Source organism: Acipenser ruthenus, chromosome 5, assembly GCF_902713425.1.
Source record: "Acipenser ruthenus chromosome 5, fAciRut3.2 maternal haplotype, whole genome shotgun sequence".
NCBI lineage: Eukaryota > Metazoa > Chordata > Actinopteri > Acipenseriformes > Acipenseridae > Acipenser > Acipenser ruthenus.
Window position 1 is genome coordinate 37,733,904 of NC_081193.1, and position 20,404 is coordinate 37,754,307.

General features: G+C 39.1%; 1 protein-coding gene across 9 annotated transcripts in view; it reads right to left on the reverse strand.

The window, feature by feature from the left end:
- Positions 1-20,404, reverse strand: part of LOC117402844 (nesprin-1-like) — a 194,828-nt gene that overhangs the window by 110,818 nt on the left and 63,606 nt on the right. For all 9 annotated transcript variants that reach the window (XM_059024130.1, XM_059024134.1, XM_059024133.1 and 6 more), the window contains 29 exons: positions 20,147-20,311; positions 19,052-19,186; positions 18,563-18,721; positions 17,861-18,069; positions 17,579-17,687; positions 13,865-14,029; positions 13,483-13,650; positions 12,810-12,986; positions 10,516-10,656; positions 9,985-10,145; positions 9,649-9,799; positions 9,109-9,336; positions 8,622-8,720; positions 8,016-8,203; positions 7,610-7,733; positions 7,187-7,353; positions 6,604-6,757; positions 5,697-6,325; positions 5,349-5,528; positions 4,963-5,113; positions 4,398-4,556; positions 3,875-4,057; positions 3,419-3,520; positions 3,115-3,318; positions 2,647-2,854; positions 2,170-2,282; positions 1,536-1,741; positions 1,173-1,328; positions 336-627 (listed from right to left, as the gene is read on the reverse strand). In XM_059024130.1, the coding sequence (XP_058880113.1) occupies positions 336-627; positions 1,173-1,328; positions 1,536-1,741; positions 2,170-2,282; positions 2,647-2,854; positions 3,115-3,318; positions 3,419-3,520; positions 3,875-4,057; positions 4,398-4,556; positions 4,963-5,113; positions 5,349-5,528; positions 5,697-6,325; positions 6,604-6,757; positions 7,187-7,353; positions 7,610-7,733; positions 8,016-8,203; positions 8,622-8,720; positions 9,109-9,336; positions 9,649-9,799; positions 9,985-10,145; positions 10,516-10,656; positions 12,810-12,986; positions 13,483-13,650; positions 13,865-14,029; positions 17,579-17,687; positions 17,861-18,069; positions 18,563-18,721; positions 19,052-19,186; positions 20,147-20,311 (5,283 nt within the window). The remainder of the gene's footprint in view (positions 1-335; positions 628-1,172; positions 1,329-1,535; positions 1,742-2,169; positions 2,283-2,646; positions 2,855-3,114; positions 3,319-3,418; positions 3,521-3,874; positions 4,058-4,397; positions 4,557-4,962; positions 5,114-5,348; positions 5,529-5,696; positions 6,326-6,603; positions 6,758-7,186; positions 7,354-7,609; positions 7,734-8,015; positions 8,204-8,621; positions 8,721-9,108; positions 9,337-9,648; positions 9,800-9,984; positions 10,146-10,515; positions 10,657-12,809; positions 12,987-13,482; positions 13,651-13,864; positions 14,030-17,578; positions 17,688-17,860; positions 18,070-18,562; positions 18,722-19,051; positions 19,187-20,146; positions 20,312-20,404) is intronic.

Below are 20,404 nucleotides of genomic sequence, written 5' to 3' on the forward strand. Positions count from 1 at the left end.
TTTAGAAAAGCAAAACAAAAAATCATTGCTGAATTGAATTCATGAAAACATTTAACCAAGGCAACCTGTGTTACAAATAAACTGTTGTAATGCTAAGGTTTGATTTATCAGTAAGACCATTTTTTACTACCAACAAAATATTGCAAAATGTTGGCCTTCAAGTGTTTATCTAGATGACAAGATTTCTATTCATGTGTTTATTTCTTTAAAAACTGACTACTGCAACAGATTCATTAATGTGCTTTGCCTGCTATCATCTCTAAATTACAGGCTGTTCGAAACGCTGTTGCTTGTGCTGGCTAGAGTGTATCTGCTTGCTGTGCTTCACACTGTACCTGCACATGCACAAGCCTCTTCTCCAGGGATTCTTTGCTGCCGGTGGTGCTGTCGATGACAGCCAGCCTGTCTTGCACCTCTTCGAGCCAGGCCCCGGTGCTCTGCAGGGTCTCCTCAAAGGCCTGGTGTTCCTGTAAGGCCACCTGACAGCCACGCAGCCTCTCTTTTACCGTCTTCACCAGGATCTGGTAGCTCGACTGGAGCTGGGAAGTGATGCGCACCTCCCTCCCATCCCCGCGTCCCGACTCACCAAGACCTTGAGACTTCTGGCACAGCCGCTCAAACGAGTCCCTGTGGAGAGCACAGGCAGGAAGGAAATATTAACCATTGGCATACTGGGCTTCTGTTCATTGTTACATTATCAATAGGTTTTACTCCAAATTGTTATACCACTTTTTTTTTTCAAGCAAGGAAAAAACACCAATTACAATTTCTAAAAGGAATGAGAAAGCTCCTAAATGAGTTGTTTATTTCTGGTTTGGTAACTTCTTTGGAGGAATGTTCTGAAAAAAAAAATCTTACAAATGACAATTTGGATTTAAAAGCTTTGAGAATGTAGCCTGTATTTCATTTCATTCAGTTGGTGTTAATTAAATCCAAAATAAAATATTGTTCCCGAGTCACACAATTACCATAAATATTCGTAGCAGCTAAACTGTTAATTGAATTCTTGATTACTGGACTCTTGCTACCCTGCAGTCAGGTTCATTTGTTGTGCATGTAGTTTAAATTAATTGTTCTGTGGTGTTTAAAACAGAGAAGGTAGATTATAAAAATAATCGACAAATAGGACATTTGCAGCTCTTGGTACACTATGTTTTCTTCAGAGTGGATACCTTTCTCTGAGCAGCTCTTCATGAAACTCCTCCACCCTCTCTACCTCGACCTTCTTCTCAGGAATGTGCTGCTTACACTCTCCCAGTAGCTCTGTGTTCAGCCTCTCTTCCATTTGTCGAACCCAGGAGCTCAATTTTTTCAGCTGATTGTCAAAACTGCAGAAAAAAAGTAGCAGTACTTCTAAGGACAGACTTTTTATAAACAAGGGCCCTGCTGTATTATGGCAATGGAAACATAATTTACTAGAAAAAGATGGTTGGAGGGATCTATGTCAGGTCTACATAAACAATAAAAATAACGAACGTGTGTGTCGAATATGGCAATTTCCTGTCAAACAGATTCTGTGTGGTTGCCTCCCTCACCCTGTGAGCTCTGCAACACTCTCCTCTTGGGCCTGCTGGTTCTGTCTGCACTGCTCCACAAAGCTGTCCCACTCCTGCTGGCTAGAGGACAGTTGCTGCTGGATGTGACCCGCGTTGGGTTTGGGTAAATGCAGTAACAGCTTCTCTCCATCCTCGCAGACAAGAGTCAGCCTTTTCTCTCCTTCATCCACGCAGCTCAGGGCTTCCTGAAGGACACAGCATTGACAACAGCGTATACAATCCAAACCCCTGACATATACTGCAATGACTAAGGAAAGTCAGAGACTACAGGAATCATTACTATTTCTGTCCTGAGATATATAGTAGAGAAGTTACTGTCTACACAAATGAGTATGGTTGTGCCTGTTTATTTATATTTTTAAACTGTTTCTTTAATAAATTAAGTATGTTAATTTATTTTGGCAGCTGTTTCTAAAGAAGCCAATAAGAGTCTGAAACTTCATTCCGCTCATGAGTTAATGTTTTGTGAAGTTGGTGCAGTAATGCAATTAAGAAAAGTATCTACAGCTGCAAAGCAAAAGGGTCAACTTATACCCAGGCATACTGAACACAGGCAGCTCTAACACCTGATTCCCACCTTCAGATTTCCCAGCTGCAAAAGCAGCTACTGTACCTTCAGTTTCTGCAGTTTTTCTTCCATGATACTCAAGTCGCCAGACCTGTCAGAGCACTCTCTCACTGTATCCTTAATGTCCGAGAGCCAGTCATGAAACTTCTGGACCAAATCTTTCCAAAGGAAGCAAAACAATTCAGAGAGGATGTTATAATTGCAGAACTTAGAGGCACACTGCAAGAACACAGGCCTACAAAGGCGATTGTAATGTCTAAGGCTTGTGTGGGTGTGTCTGGAATGCATAAATTGTTTCAGATTTTATGTGGGGCCAGCTGACCAAAAATATTGCAAAACACTGACACACAGTAAAAAAAAAAAGAGAACTGGTACCTAAGCCCTAGTTTTGGTCTTACACTTCTTTTGTGTGGGTTTTAATTCACATTGGGGGTATATTTAATTAAGGTTCAGTACCCTAATGCATGCTAGAAACCCTAACCTGTTTTCTTTTCTACGCCCCACTCTATGACATGATCTCACCATTGAAGTGTTGTTTGAGATTGTTGTGGAGGGTACTCAGAGATTTGGAAGCCAGCTGGTTCACAGCTTCGTACTTCTTCATTAATTCAGTGACCGTGCAGCCCAACTTCTCCAGCTCACTGGAAGGGTACTTCCTGCACAGACTGCTGAGGTTCTCCCGGGCTAAGTCGATGCTGCTCTGCTGCTTTTGAAGTTCCTGCTGGATATCCTGTACAAAAGAAGATTGATAACATGTTATAAATCACAAATCAGACTTTTACACACTCTTTCACAAAATACTGTACAGCATATTTTTTATTATTTCTGTTCTCGGTTACATTTGAAATGGATTGTTTCATCTAAATCCTTATCATAATATTATTCATATTATTGTATTGTGGCATCAATTGTACTTTACATTGACATTCCACTCAAGACATGAAGGTAGACAGCAGGGCAGCGATGGTAAAACGAATGCTGAATTCATACCTTTACTTTCCTGAGATCCTCAAGGTCCGTGCTATGTGGAGAGGAGGAGAGAGACAGCTCCGCATTACTCAGCCAGGCAGTCATCTGAGAAATAAAGCTCTCCAACTGCTGCTTCTGAGAGCTGAAATCTCTCAGTGTCCTTCTGGCTATTTCAGACATCTCCTGGGCATGGCCAATTTTCTTTCTTAGACTGGCTTCAATTACCTGAAGGAGAAATATTCCTACTTAGTACAAAAAACGGCAGTACTGCTGGATTCAAACAAGCACAGGTGATGAAGACAAAAATGAAGTCTGTAAGAATTACCTGCAGCTCTGTAGGAGGTTCCTGGCTCTTTGTTATTTGCTTCAGCTCTGATACCTTCACATTCAGTGTCTTCAGACTGTGTTCTTTACTCTCCACCTCAGACTGCAAAAAATATACATATTTATAATATGAAACAGGAGTTCCTCATTGAGGTAATAATGCTTAATTTCTCCAGGAAAGCTGATCAAGGTAAAGGTTTGCAATACACACCTCAGTATTAAATCTGAATCTCTGGTGGGAATCTGAAACAGATTATCTTACTGAAGCTCTATACTGAGGGAGTCTCAAACTGGTGGTCAATTGCAGTGCATTTTAAATAACGCAAATCTGTATCTAGATGTATTTATGTGATATATCAGTTATGGGTATATTAGGGGTTTGTGGCCAGCATAAATTACTTCAACAGGGGTTGACTTAGAAATAGTTGAATTCCTCCCATTTGAGGTATAGCTTTACCTGAAACTCTACAAGTCGTGACTCCATTCTTTCACTGTTATCGAGGTTGCTTAAATTTTCACTGAGCTCTGAGATTGAACTCTTAGACCACACATCTATTTCATCGCTAATATTCAGGACATCTTCCCACAATGCCAAGCTGACACTGAGATGTTCAATGTTGTCATCGATTCTTTCAGACACCTGTTTCCAAGAAAAATATATCAGACTGCTTTGTGCATAACACCAGCCACAACTATTAAAACACTGAATAGTGCTGGATTAAGACATACTAAAAGAATCATTTGAAAAGAAACGTTTGTCATTGCATTACATAAAAAAACAGACATAGTACCATCTCTACCATTGTATTTACCTTTTCCTGGTCTTTTAACCCCAAAAGTGTCTGCACTACTGACTTGATATCTACAAACATTATTTAACCAATTCTACCATGTTATTGAGTGACATAAACGAGCAGATTATTGCCTCAATTGCTTTACATTGTTCAGTAGTGTTCAATGTTATACCACTCTAAGCTTACATCGAGCCACTGATCCATAATAGCATCCATGTCCTCTCTCACGATCATGGGATCACAGCCTTGAATCTTCTTCAGGTCGTTCAGAAGCTGTTTTCCTTTGTTAGTGAAGTCATCCAATTCCTCTTGTCCTCCACTCATTTTATTCTTCACCACTTCATGCTAGAAAAGATGGCGATTAAGATTGTGAGAGAAAGAGAGAGATTACCAAATGAGTAGTAGGGGGCTGTGCTGAAATTCAACTTTGACAAAATTTTGACGTGTTCTATGTCAAAATCCCATTCTAAAATTATGCAATTATAATATTTGGTCATGGGCTACTGGCATTGGGCCTAACCATAATAATGCTGTTCTCTAATCAAGGTTTTTAAAACATTTCAGCTTTCAGCTGATAAAGTCCAGTGCAAATGTGAAGCAATGTGTATTCTCATTTGTTTTACATCACCAATAAATAACAACAGGCACATGCTCTTTGTTTATGGCATGAACTAGTAGTTAAAGGTTAATTAAATTGAGCCCAACCATTTTTCAAGAAGGTCCACATTTTTTTTTGGGTATGTTTGCTCACCCTTGATAATGTTCGCCTGATGTCTTCTTGGTCCTTTAGTGCAGATTTGACTTCAGCAACATTTTCTGCACTTTCTATGATTTTGATAATGGTAGATTTCTTGCTCTGGTATTCCCTCATGCGATCCATCAGCAAACAGCATTGCTCTTGGCTGCAGTGGGGTTGACAGAATACAAGGGGACATATATTACCTGAACACAATTCATTAGAGGGATATTAACCTTACATAAACCACACATATTGCCATCCACAATGTGGTTTTATGGAAAATACACTTGTAACATTATAATTCAAATGATCTGTCTGTAATGTATTTATTTTTTGCAGTTTCTTAAAAGAAAGCAAACCCATGTTTCCAATTGTTTTTGTCATCTTTGTTCACTTACTTTTCACTGATGAGTGTCTTGGTGTCCTCCCAGGTGACCTCCAGCAGACCTATCTCCTTGTCGGCCTCAGCTGCTAATTCAGTATCCTTCTGGGCCAACTGCTTGGCTTTATCCATTAACCACTGCATCTCGTGCTGATGGGAATTCAACTCATCCTCCAACTGGTTGAATACTCTTAGCCTTCCAAGTCAAAAAACAAGGTCATGTATGCTGATCACAGTTACTTTTAAATGGGAAAAAAAAACATTATATGTGTGTGTGTGTGTGTGTGTGTGTGCGTGTGTATGTGTTTACTGTAGAATACTGGGTAATGCAAGGTCTAGCAATATTATGACAGAAACTCTGTACCTTTGCTGTAGAGCTAGGAGGGTGGGTTCTTTCAGCCCTTCTTTGTCAGCATTTTCCTCAATGTCTTCAATACTCTTTAGCAGCTGCTCCTTGCGTTCCTTGAAGGAGTTCCACAGGGCTCTGACAGCCTCAGCCTCACTTTGTTTGGTGCCAAGCAGATTTTGAACCATCTCCAGTTCTGCACCCAGGAGATCAGCCAAAGCCCTGCAGGAGGTCCTGTGTTCAGCGCTGTCCTCTCTAATGTGGTACTGAGCTTTGCTGAGGGCTCCATCTAGATTGACAGACAGCGTTTCTAGCTTGTGGATGTCAAGGACGATATCCTTCAGATCCTGCTGCAGGGACTCTGCCTTCCCTTTGTCCCAGTTGCTGGCGGACTCCACGGTCTGCTTCAGCCGATGAAGCACGTTCATCGCAGCTTTGCGGGTCTGCAAGAAAGCCTCCAGGTCCTTCAGGACCTCTTTTCTTCTCTCCACGACCTGTTCTGCCTCCCTGAAGAGCTGCAAGCAGTCCTCCTTCCTGACCTGGAGGGGATGGTAGCCATCAGTGTTGCAGGCAGAGCACAGGCTGTCCACCTGGTCCTGCAGGCTCTGCTTCTCAGCAGCTTGTTTTTGGATCGCAGCTGACTTTTCCTGAATAAAAAAAAAAAATGTAACCCAAACAAAATTAGTTTGATGTTTTATTTAATATTTCTTTTATGGCAAGCCTCCTGCACTGCCTTGAAGGGCATACAATCACTTCACCCTTCTCAGAATCACAAGATATCGATATACTCATTAAAGATACTGCGGTTGTGATGGTGGTTTGTACAACACCAGTAAGTGTATAGCAACAACAGCAACAACAACAACAACAACAACATAATACCGCTACACACAACCACATAGTTTAAACTTTAGGAAATGTGTACCTTTATTTCATGGAACGCAGGCTGTAGATCTGCTGTGTTCACCTCAGAGGTTGACTGGAGACCACTAAGGAACTGCTCGATCCAGTAAGAGCACTGGAGCAGACTCTCATCAAACTGCTGGAGCTGGTTAAGTTGTGATTGAAGTAGCAGCATCCTTTGAAACAAAAAAAAACAACAATAATGAACAAATAAATTGGTTAGATTATTAATGAACAGTTCTATGCTTCAGATCCGGTTCCGTACTTATTTTAAATGAAATTCATGTCATAATTTTTTATTAAGACATTTGCAATATTTGGCCACCAAGTGGCGCCAATGTATAAATGATCAGTTATTATTATTATTATTATTATTATTATTATTATTATTATTATTATTATTAAGCTCCCATTTAAAATAATAATAATAATAATAATAATAATATGTTTTGTTAGGTCTAGGTTATGTTAAGATTGTCAATGTTGTTAATTAACTACTTTTTCCCCCAAAGGTGGTGCTAATTAGTATAAATACATTGATAAATATGGCTTATGGTATTGCTTCTGAGGCCTGAAACTACAGTGGACCATTCTTTTAAACCCACCTCTGTGGTATAACTTGACTCAGAGAGCACCATCTCTTGTCTAGCTGGTCCAGGTCCTGAGTGAATCCCTTCACCCTGCTCTCGGAAGCAGTTGGGAAAAGAGATGTTGCTAATGTCACCAGGCTTGTGTAAATTGATTCATGGGAAGAAACCTCTGTCTGCAAATCCTGGAAGAGGAAACATGTTATTACAGAAACACAGTTGCTACAGAGACATAGAGGAAGGTGACAATTGATAAAAATCTTCCAAGATCATTTTTTAGAGGTGCCAAGACAAACAAGAGGGTTCAAATATTATTTCAATTATATTTAACAGAATTGCCATGGCACCATACAAACTCCCAGCCTATACCCAAGCACAAAGCTTCTTGTGTTTTAATTGAAGTATATGAAATTGTAAGTACATGTCAAAGATGTCATTTACCTGCAAGTTCTGCACTTCACTTTGCAGTTTGGCTCGGTCAGCCGAAATGTACTGGGCCTGTGAGTTGGCTGCTGTCTCACTTCTCTCCAGCCAGGACACAAAGGTAGACTGTTCTTTTTCATATCTGTATACAACACAGAAAACACACCATTGTTTCACTAACAAGGCTCTGGGTGCAGGGAGGAAGAGAAGTACAGTAGTACTGCACACTTGCATACAGTAAACTTGGTGTTTATAAATGTTATAAAACTCAATCACTTATTTACTCCTAACTGCATTTTCCTCCTTTAAAAACTGTAATTTATTTGAACACAAAGCATTTATTAATTAGCCAAGTCGTCTTCTTGGCCTCGTCTAAGTAGATACTCAATTTGTATTTAAGTAATGTTAAGGAGTTGTCCCTCACTTTTGCCACAGGGCCAGCAGGTTCTCCAGTTCAGTTTGTTTGTGCTTGGCTTTCTGAAGCCCCTTCTCATAGTGCTGCTGTAAGAACACCACCTTCTGCTCCGCTGGTTCTCTGTCGCTGACTTTACGAGCCCCGGCTGAGAGGGACGCCAGGCTGCTCTTCAGCTGCTCCACAGCCTGAGTCAGATCCTGTTGGAAACACAAAAGCACGGGCTTGAGAGGAAAACCACATCCTGTCGAATGTGCATTGCATATATCAGCCTATACCAGGCATGGGCAACTCCAGTCCTGAAGGTGCGTTCTACACTGGGTTTAACACGTAGAACAAGGTCATTAACTGCTTTAGGACTGGTATGATTGTTTAACTGGTACAATGGACAGAACAAAGACCCACATCTATGTTTACTGTAGAGTGGGAAATATGCCAATTTGCACACAGTTGCCTATACATGCCACACCGGCATGAGACACAGTTAAAAAAGATTATTCTGCATTACAGTATTGTACCTGTGACTAAACAATTTTAATCAGTGACAAATTACATTGGGTTTCAAATACTACACATTTCAGTATTCATGTTACTTATACTGTGCAACCGATTTCTTACCATGTGTTCTTGAAGCACTTTGTATGTCTCTGTTACTGATGAACAAGAGCTGATAGGGCAAGCCAGCTTATCTTCAAGACTTGCCAAAGACTGCTGAACCTAAAAACGGGACATTGCATTATGTTACCCTTAAAAAAAAACATACCCTCAAACACATGAACATCCAAAATGATTAAAATAACACCTGTACTGTATGCATATTTATTTTTAATTCTTATGTGTGTCACTGTCCAAGGTACTAACATTATCTGCACTTCCTATAGTTCATTGATCAGAACTAGACTCTGGACCCACTGAATTCAAATAATAACACAACAATACGGAAGTGAAAAATGAAGGCCATATTACCGGTATTACACTGGACTGCAAATACATTTATATTTTTGACAGTACTTTTCTAAATAGGACATTTGATTAAAAAAAAAGACAAATATGGATACCTAATGTATATAACTATTTTGTAAAAATAGTTAACTCTTGTAAATACCTGTTTGAGACTGTCCTGGAACTTGTGCTGGTGAGAGGCCTTCTCCTGCAGGACCCGCTCCAGATGCTGGGTGTGTTCTTTCAGCTCGTCCCAGTGTCTGCTCATCTGCGTCAGCCTGGATTTGATACGAGCTGCTTCTCCAGAGGAAACAAACTGGCCTAAGGCCTGGGACTCCTCCTCCAGCAACTGGATTGCCTTCATCTTCTCTTCTAGTTCTTTACTGATAGCCTGTAATTGCAAGCATCTTTCACTGCCCTTAAATCTTCAAATGTCAAATAAATATAAAAGGAGCCACGTGGTCGGTAAAATGATCTCATATTAAGCAGTTTGGACTGTTTCTCTTGTTTAATAATACACTCTACACAACCCTGATATGGCACACTACATTGGTATATCATACTGTTATGTACTATAAATATCTCATCGCTACGCATCTTTTGTCAAGAAGTATAAATCCATGAAACATAAAGCACTGCTTGTTCAATTAACTATTTTACAGGTTTCACATTTTTATTATGTTTAGTATTCATAAAAGTGTACCTTAACTTTGCTGATCTGAAGTTCAAGTGGCAATGAGGAAGAATTCACATCATCAAGCTCCTTCTCTTCTTCAGAAATCCAACAAGAAAGAGCCTCAAAGTCATTGCCAAACTGGTTCCATTTGATTTTCACCATTTCCATTTGCTTAATACTGAAGAAAAATAAATAAATCAATAAAACGTGTGAAACAAATAAGCTTGTGTCAATATCGATCACTAACTAAATGTGTTCTGCTACATAAATAAGAAAATATTCAACAAAATGTGATCCTGGTCATTATTAAAGTAAATCAATATTTAACAGACAGACACACACACACACAATTATAACACTTACTCTTTCTTCAGACTGTTTCCAGCTTTATTCACTTGCTCTTTGATGCTTGTTGCTTGCTGCTGGAGTAAAGCCTTGTTCTTGGGTCCCAGTTGTATTTCTGTGGATTTCTTCACAAGGATATCTACTTGAGCTGCCTGTATCTCATTTACCTGTATGTGTTCCTAGATACACAAATTCAATAAAGGGTGATTTTGAGCTTGAGCTAAATCTAATGTTTAAAAAAGCTTGCTTTCAACACAAAAACTATTAAAAATATATTATTTTAGTTTCCAAACATAAATGCATACATACTATTTGGTGTCTGATTTTGGTGTACATTAACTTGCAATACTGTTGTACAGAATGCTGCCTTTTAATTGTGGATACAAAAACTTCAAACTTGTTATTAATCTACATTTTATATCACATTTCCATTCCACATTGTTTCTATATATACAATAGTTACTGACCCCAAGCATTCATGTTGAAACCATCAACCACAAAGAGAACTCAGGTTCTAAAGAACATGCAGAACATTCATTCAGCATGTACCTTGGTTTGCTCTAGCTCAGCAGAAAGACTTTCCAGACTGCTAAAGGTCAAGTCCCGCTCCACATTAGAACCAGCCCTGTTCAGAAATTCCACCACTGCTTCCTTTTCAGTGTCAAACTGCTGCCACTCGGACAGGGTCATCTGTGTTGGGATAAAAACAAATGCATATAGAAGTATTTAGTAAACACTGAAGCTCACTGGTGTTAAAGAATAACAAACATGGTTTAAAATATTTTAGAGTTGCAGGGGTTAGTTTCTTCTTATAAAAGATTAGGTTCCTAAAATCCTCTCCCGCTAAGCAGAATGTAAGATTCTGCAGTCAGTACTCTTTAAGAAATAAAAACCAGGAATGAGAAACAATTATATTCCATTCAGGATCATTCTTTATTCTTTTTGTAAATATGTAAATATCATCATTTCTAATCATACAGTATTTTAACTATCTGAATGAAAAAATGTTCCCACTGTTGTGTGTGTGTGTGTGTGTATAGACACACACACATACACACACACACAGCATAGGCAGCAGTGTGGAGTAGTGGTTAGGGCTCTGGACGCTGGACCGGAGGGTCATGGGTTCAATCCCAGGTGGGGGACACTGCTGCTGTACCCTTGAGCAAGGTACTTTACCTAGATTGCTCCAGTAAAAACCCCACTCTATAAATGGGTAATTGTATGTAAAAATAATGTGATATCTTGTAACAATTGTAAGTTGCCCTGGATAAGGGCGTCTGCTAAGAAATAAATATATATATACACACACACACACACACACACACAGTCAACCCTCTTTATACAGCCTGGTAAGGGCCATGGGCAAAAATGGGCAATAAGCGAGGGTGGCATTATAGTGAGGGTCAAAAAATAAAAACACACACATCCTTCTATTTTTGCAATAAATTAAAATGTTTTTTTTGTTGTTATACAATTACAGTATCTTCAAGCCATTTTAATAAAACATTAATCTTTTTTAAAACTACAGTAAGAGATGATAAAACGTCACTAGTAGACCTACTTTACAACATTAGGTCTACTAGTGTCGTTTTATAATCTTTTCCCATCTGTATGAAACATACATGGTTACTTTTGAAGAACTGTTTATACTTAAAATAAAAAAATAAAATAAAAAATAAAACACTTATTTAGTGTCAAATCACTGTAGTAACTGTAGTAACTGTAGTAACTGTAGTACTGGTCATTTGAACTTTAGTGTTTGTGAAACGACTGCAAGCTTGCTGAGTACTATCCCCCATTGAACAATGCCATCTATTTATTTTATAAAGCAATTTAAGCTCAACAGCATTCTTTTTTAAGCAGTTGACTGTAAAACTGATGTTTTAGTTTAAGTCAGCCTTCATGTGTGAAAAACTTGCACGTAAACAAACAAACCTCTTTCCGTACCTTTTTTTTTTTTTTACTGTGGTTTATAAAAGTCACTTATTTTAGACTGCGTCAAGCCTTTTTCAGGTTAAACAAATCGACCCGTTCCATTAATGTAAGCCATTTGTTTTTATCCATTACAGTGTCTCCAATTGTCCTTCGATTAACAGCATGCCTCACCTTGGTTGAGAAAACATTTCAAAACATTTCTGGTGTTAAATGTAGGGTCGACTCGCCATTTTGTTTGGGAGCTGGAGTGTTGATGACATTGGTATGAACGTTCAGTTAACAACGAATTCGGAAAGCGAGTCAAAGGTTAACTGCATAACTTAGGCCATGATTATTTCGCTGGCGCTACAATGAGGGAAACTATTATGCTTATATTTACGTATGCTTGGCTGGGGAAGTTGGCGGATGGCGGACAGCGGGGTGGTGATATAACGGGTACAAACAGCACTGTTTTTATATTGGTGACATTTGTTCAGAGAGAATAGCTGGTGATATGCGAGGGTTGCGTTATAAAGGGGGGCGGTATAACGCAGGACAACTGTACATTATACATATATATATATATATATATATATATATATATATATATATATATATATATATATATATATATATATATACACACACGCATACACACACACACACACCGGTAGATTAGGAATGAAGCTGCTTACAAGTTCACAAAAAATTAATATTATTTCACACCACGGATATTAACAGCATGGAAATGTCAAAAAGTCAAACTGTAGAAAGTTTAGAATGAATTATTTCCTTGAAACAATATTTTACTCATGAATCACTGAAAGTATCCTTGAGTGTATTAATTACATGAAAGTAAAGACTGTCATGCACATGTCCCTGTTATCCCCTTAAGTACAAAAGTTGAAAGTTGAAATCATTCTCACCTGAAGGCTCTTCACCTGCGTCTCCATGCTTTGCTCCATTTTAGTCAAAGCGCTCTCCAGATTTTTAAAATCGGGTTGAAGTGAACTGGCCAGCCCTTCCTCAGCCTGCAACTGCTGGCCATGTGCTATCTGCTGCTGCACATCACTATTTCTCGCTCTCAGTCTCTTCATCTGTTGCTGTAGTCATTAATAAATAACAGTTGGTATATGTCATCCACAAACAGTGATGGGCTTTTATATGTGATAATGCTTGATAGTCTCAAGTCTTCAGCATTATAAGGGGCAAAAGGAGTTAAATAGTGAAGAAGCGGGTGACCAATGCAGCACCCAACCTTTACTGATGTTTTACCAGGAAGCAATAACCATTGCATGTGAAGGGGGTAGCTATAGTAGGTGTGTAATAAGACTTGCTCCAGCAGAATTCTAACTGCTGAGCTGCAGACAGCGAGGTAGAGCACAGCTACCCAGTCACTCAGTGTGATCACAGAGGCAATGCTTCTGAAAAGCAGTTCTTACTGCTGCTATTAATCAATTAGATGTATTTAATCTGTTTCTTTTATCCAATTGAAGTGTTTGGACAGACAGTGGGGAGTTCACAGTTTTGTTCTGCCTATCACATAGCAGATGCTCGCAAGATTATCAGAATGCTGTCCACTTTGCACAGCGCCCCCACCTGGTGAATCAGAAGCAGTTGCTGAGCCTCTTGCACGCTCTCCGAGTCCAGGATCTTGTCAGCCTTGGCCTGTGCTTCCTTCTGTCCTTGAACAAGCTCCTCCAGGGTCCTCTTCACTTCCTCTTTGAACTGGACATAGTCGCCTACAGTCAACACCACCTTCTCAGTCTGAGAAACACACAAGACAAGGCCAAGACGATTACACAAAGAGGAAAGACAATGGGATTATTCAGCAGATCAAACCACCTTTTTTGTTTGCATCATGGACCATGTATTTTAATATGTAGAATAAAATATAAGGTTGCTTTATTAAATGCGTTGTGCTACCGTACAATAAAAACAATATGTTTGTAATCTTAAATTAAATCAACCACTAGCTTACCCCAGCAAGTGAAGCTAGAAGTCCCTTGAAGTCACTGGAGAGCTTTGTCAATGCTCCTTCCTGCCTCTTTGCTTCATTCTCAGAAGAAACCTCTATTAGCGTGGACAGTCTAGACTTGAGCCAGCTGAGGCTGCCCTCCTTTTTCTCTGCATCTTGTCGCACTTCCTACAAGAAAAGAACATGAGTCAAACTTTTAACTTTTGGATTTGTGACATGGGCTATTTAATGCAAAATAAGAGCTTTGGTCTGTATCAATAGGCCATATTCACAAAGCTGTAATTCATGAGTCAAAGTCTGTTTTTATGAATACAGTTCATAGTCATGAAACTGTTTTAGGCCATTGGAGCAATTGGTCTTATTATCTGGAAAAGAAAAAAAGTTATATAACCATAATCTGGCAGCCATATTACATCACAGGTTTATGGTTTTAAATGCAGTTCAATACATGCTTTTTAGCAAATTTTACAAGTGTGCATCAGTGTCTTTCTGTTGTGTTAACAAATAGTACAATATCTGTGCCAAAATTCAACACTGTTTAACAAATATGGAGGAACCTTTGTAATTCTAGTAATACCCTTTATTTATTTATTTTTGCAAATTAAGCCATTCGAAAGGCTAAAGATGCCAAGTAATGTTCCCTACATATCTGCAATATTTTATTAAAATGTTCACACAGTATTGTGGGTTTCAGACAATAACCACTTAACCTCAACTTTATAAATGTTTATCACTATTGAAATGTGTACAGGAATCGATCCATGTGAACAAGACTATTGCATTTCAGTGGCTCAGTCTGGACAATAAGCTGGCAAACTAAAAGTAAGCAAGGTGGATGTATATATATTTATGCAGTGTACATTAATTGAGTACCATAAAAAACGTTGTATAAGTCGATTTTCTAGGCATGTTTGTGGGGCCCTTAAAAGGGGGGAGCGACTAATACACCGGTGCGATGTATGCACCGGTGTGTCTAATATTAAACTACTGTACCAGTGCCACAATGGGATTACTACAGCCACGGGTATGGCTCACACAAACTTAACTGTCAACAACCCAATTATTTTTTCAGGATCTAACACAAAACCACTATTCTAATTAAAAGTTTTAATTTGTTACTCTAAATACCCTAAGTCACTTTGAATGTTATATGTAAGCGTTCAGACTCTTTCAGACTAAAAACGTCACACCTATACTGCTTCTCTGGTGCCGTTTACATGCACAAGTCATGACAGTTTTCCTCACAACGTTTTTGCCATACTTTTCAGGAAATGCGTTGCTATGCAGTTATGATTTAGGAAAAAAGAAATTGGCCGTACCAACGCAGATTACTCAAATCATAGCCATTTAGGGGAGGGGATATTTAAATGTCAGTGTCTGCTTACTAAGTAGGAAAAGAACGACTCTGAATTTCGTGAGGAGAGCTTCATGTGTTGCCATGAAGATAAAAACATTTAACAAGAGAAATGAATTCACGTGTTGTCACACACATTCTGAATTACTCCGCACATTAGCTACTTATTTGTCTGGTTACCTTTCCAACACACACACTCAGAAACAAGTCTTACTACTTAGAATTTATATTTGTGTGTGTGTTTGTGGAACATATAAAAGTGAAATTTCATTAACACTAGAACCGCTTTTTACAATACATGTTTTTATTTTGAATATAACCTACAATGTTCTATTTTTTTTATATGTGCAAGCCTGTTGTTATCTCTACTGGACCTGGCAGCCCTCAATTCCTTCGTTTTGTACAAGAATGCACCAGGGAAAATATCAGTAGGAGTGATTTCATCTTGAAACTACATTTTATGTGTGTTTGTCTGTGTGTTGGGGGGGGGTGGGTGTATGTTTTGTAAGGCCTTTCTGATGGAGATTAGGTGAGATTAAGTCAGAAGAACAGGGTCTTGACTGCTGAAACCTTGTGAGCCACAAGCACGATTCCTGCTCCTGTTTACATGGGTTTTTACAGTTATTTTTATCGTGAGAAAGCGACTGACCCTGCCCTTAAAGTCACGCTGCTAAAAGAACGTCCTTTTGCTGTTTCACGATGTATTCGCATGACAACGTCACACGGTCATGACTGTAGAGTCGATTTTCATGTGCACGTAAACCAAGCCTCTGTTAACACTAGCTGTCAATCTCTATGAATTTCCTTATTCCCACCCTCCCAAGCCATTGATTTGTCAACATTCTGACTAAACCCACTCCTGGGATCCGTAGCAAACAGCTATTGGTTAGAAAGCAGAGTAAATTTATCAAGTTTGAGTTGGTGTGGCAGGAATAGGGGGAGGAGTCAGGCGAAGCACCTGGCTCCAATTTGTTTTAATGGGGCCCTGCATAAAGGCAGGGGAAACCCTGTAGTGAGGGCTGCTGTGGTGAAGGCTGCGTACAGCCGTGAGGAGACCTGTGTGGTTGGGATCAGCAAAAGAGACCTGTATTGGATTGTGTGACTGGGAAACAACTTAGCAGTCTAGTGTTAAGTTGGGATTAAACAGAAAGAAAAAAAAAGTTTAGTTTAGCACTCCCGGTTTTGTTTTGTTTGTTTATTTTATTGTGTGAATAAAAGTGTGCAAGTACACGCTGAAAAAGAAGAATTGTTGTGTTGGGTCAAATAACTCGTGCGCAACAAACCCGAGAGACACAGGCTCGGTTACACTGGATATAGTAGGACCGTCAGACAAAAAACGAAAATGCTACACAACAGGTTTGAAATTGCGTGTTGTCGAATTTCCCGAAATGCATCGCAGTGCTAAAAAAAACAGTACTTGGCTGGAGACGAAACAAAGACAAACTTAAATATGGTGAAAGAAAAACAAGCTGATAGAGCAAAAACGTGTTTATGGCCTGATGTAGAAAACACTGTTTGAACGGAGTACTTAGAATGACTAATACATAACATGTTCTACATGTCAGTGCAACGCAGTGGTACACTTGTAAAGCATGTATATAGTTCTGATTAACAAAACAAAATGAATGTATTTGTACAGCTGGAAATGTAATGAAATTCTACTGCACCGTATGCAGCACAAAGATGTTTTGTTTACTGGTTATTAGATGGTGCACTGTTTAGTTTATTGTTTTTTTGGTTTTTTAATTGATGCAAGCAGCACTGTTTAATAATTTTCTTTTAAATTTGAATCAATACAACAAATTTGTAAAAGCCAATGCACACACACACACACAAGGTAAACGAGCAATGGCACACAGCATGCAAACTGACAGAGAATACAGTACATAAACACAAATGCATGGATCGCTACAATATCTATATTTTATGTATTTTGACATTTAAATTTACTTGAACCAATTATTTAGAAATTTTGAAAAACTGAATAGTTTCTAGCAGTTTAACTAAAAACGAAAAACACTTTATTTATTGGTGTTGTGCATGTAGGGAAAAAATCTATTGTAAAAAAAGCTATTTTAACTATTACTAAACTTGAAGTCTCAAAAAGGGGGGGAGCAACTTTTATGCCGGTGCGACCTATAAAACAATTTTTACAGTAATTGAACAAGAATATTGCATAGAGAAAGAGTAATGAATTTTGTTAACAACCACATGAGCTGGAGAAGGTCTAGCGTAGATACTGAAAGTGTGTCAACCACAGATTAGGCACGGTACTAATTAAAACAAATCAGTCAAGAAACAAAGATGCTAAGCAACAGCGAAATCAGATCCAGGAAATTAAACAGATGGGTAACTGTATTCACCTCTATTGTAGATTTGACTTGTCCGTACTTGCTGGGATCATTGGCTCTATTTTTCAACAGCCTTAGTTGACTTTCCTTTGCTGAAAGCCAAGCTGCAAGCTCAGAGAATCTGCATAAACAACAACAAAAATTATTTTAGCACAGCCACCACTACTGGAATAATGTACTGCAACGTACCCTGTCCTGTTCAATGTTAGCAGAGTGGAGAGGGTCTCTATTAGTATCTGTGTTACACAAACACTTTGAAAGACTTAAAATATAAATTGAACATGGTTCACTTACCTTGTGTTAAACTCTTTCCACTTGTCTGGATGCTGTCGCAGTTTCTGGTGGGTGCTGTCAATCTGGGACTTCACATCTGTCAAAGCTTTCCTGCACCTCTCCAGAGTCTTGTAGGCCGGGTCCTTCTCCGGGAGTTTCTGACAGAGTTCATCGGTCAGCTGGAGCCTCTTCTCACAAAGCTGCTGCGGCCTCCTGCCCCCAAAGAAAGCCTGCACACAACAAGATCAGGTTTGCTAGCTGATTAATTCAAAGAGGATTCAAAGTGGGTACACACATTTAATGAGCAGCATCATCCACTTGACATTTATGTGGAAATTTCTCTACCATACACCAAGGGGGAAATCAGGAACCATAAAGAAAACATGTATCTTCAAATGACATTTTACCCATTTTTGTTTTTGCTTTTCCTAAACTTTTTATGTTATTTGAGTTTTATATATATTTTTTTTCATATGACCTGGGAGCGTTTTGAACTCCAAGCTCCTTTTTCCAGTCGAGCTTCTTATTTCTCTTCCATTTCTTAATTCTAATAATGCTACTGCACATATTTCAGCAATGGAACTCAAACGATTGAAGAAGTTGTTGAAAGGGTAAGGAAAGTGAAAGAACTATTAAAATATAATTTAAAGCAACTTGCTCTTTAAGAATAAATAAGAGGCCTTGAATAAAATTCCTTGAAGGGTCTACAGTGCCAGCGCTCACCCTGTGCTCTTTGATGACCTGCTCACTGCCAACAGCAGGGAGAGCCTTGTTCTCTCGAGCTAGTTCCGCTCTGCACTCCTCCAGGGTGCCCTGCAGTCTGGTCTCCTCAACTTCAATCTTCAGATGCAGCAAGTGGTAAGGGGTTTCAGTCTGGAGGTCCTGTAGTCCGAGAAAAAAAAAAAAAAATCATGAACTGTTACTAGAGCTGGTCTGAAATTATCAAGGAATCCCACAAAATTCTGTTCCTGACGTTGCACCAGAATATACTTCAAAATTCAAAAAATATACCTTGATAATTGCAACCATGCAGCACATCCGGTTAAGGACATTTTCATTATATCAAGGCACAAAAGTGAAATGACTGATATTTATTCGCTTTATGTATTCAATTCTAAATATGTACGGTCACTAGTGGCCAAAGGAATGGAAGGCAAATATGATTTTTATTAACGCAGCTAATAGGTTAAATGTACCCTTGACTGGACTGACCTTCCATTGTTTGTGTAGTTTCCTGACTGTTTCCTGCAGGCTCTGCTGTTCCTGTTCAGGCAGAATATCAGTCAGCTCATCACAGGCCTTCAAAAATGTATTCAGGACCCTCTGATCTAACCGGCTGAAGAACTCCTGCAAAGACGAAATCAGGAATTGAAGTCAGACAACTAAGGTAAAGGTGTATTTTACTGTATTATCATGCCTCACAAAAAGGTCTACCCAGATGTAATCCTTAATTTAACATTTTGCAATACTAAGACTAGATTTGGTTATGTAGGTTATTTTACTTTAGTTAAACTTCCCTGTTTCCTTGGTTACTTTAAGTGCCTGCATTCACTTCACTTTTTCCTGCAGTGTCCTCAAGCAATATGTGTGCTTACTCAGTTACCTTTTGAGTAGCAAGCTGTGACTCTGGTTTCCATAACAGACATCGACAGGCAGGTGCAAGTACCACTGGAGTATACTACTAACAGATGTTCAAAGCAAATATGATGGAGCACAGTAGTAGTACATAAGTGACTTATTAAAAATCCATGTCCAAGCACTGAAAGGCTACTACATGGCACATTGAGTGTACAGTACTTGGCAGATCGCTAGTATAAAACCTAAACCTCCCAATTTATGATTTATCCATCCAGAATCTGTCTGGTTTCACAGACCCACACTAGCACTATTTTGAACTTCCTAAAGTAACATTAGGTAGTCCAACATTAGTGTTAATCAGGGTCTGTGAAACCAGCTGCTAATCTCATACATATTGTAGCGATCTCGGTTAATGCAGGCAGGCGCATTAGACAGGGCGAGGCAATCCACACACAGGCGGGAGGGGGTGCGCTGTACAAAAGAGCCGGCTCCTTTCCAAGGAGCATATATCGGGCTTATGTCCCAGAGTGTGACTACGTCACCTGCCAGCCCTGCTGCTGCCTTCCCCGTGCACGCTACAATATGATTCATCTTCTAGTTATTGCTTAATATCAACCTCAAGTCTTTCACAAACAAATGGGGCAAACCTCTAATGGTGGATTTTTAGTTGAAGCAAGAAAAAACTAAATATTCATTCAAACAAAGGGCATATATATTGGTTTTCCTTACAGTATGTTTCTTTAGCAGTTCTTCTGCATTTCCTTTTTCTTTCAAGGATGTCTGAGCTATGTTCAAAACCTTCTCGAGTTCTATCCTGGACTCCTCAAACCTCTTCATCAGACTGCTGTTAGCTTCGATATGCTTCCTCCATTCACCAGCCTCCTTTATCATGCTCTGATGTAAAGGAGAAACAGAAACAAAAATGGATACGCAGTAACCTACACAGTAAAGATCAGCTCACAACCGAGACCACTCTAGCAGCTTCTT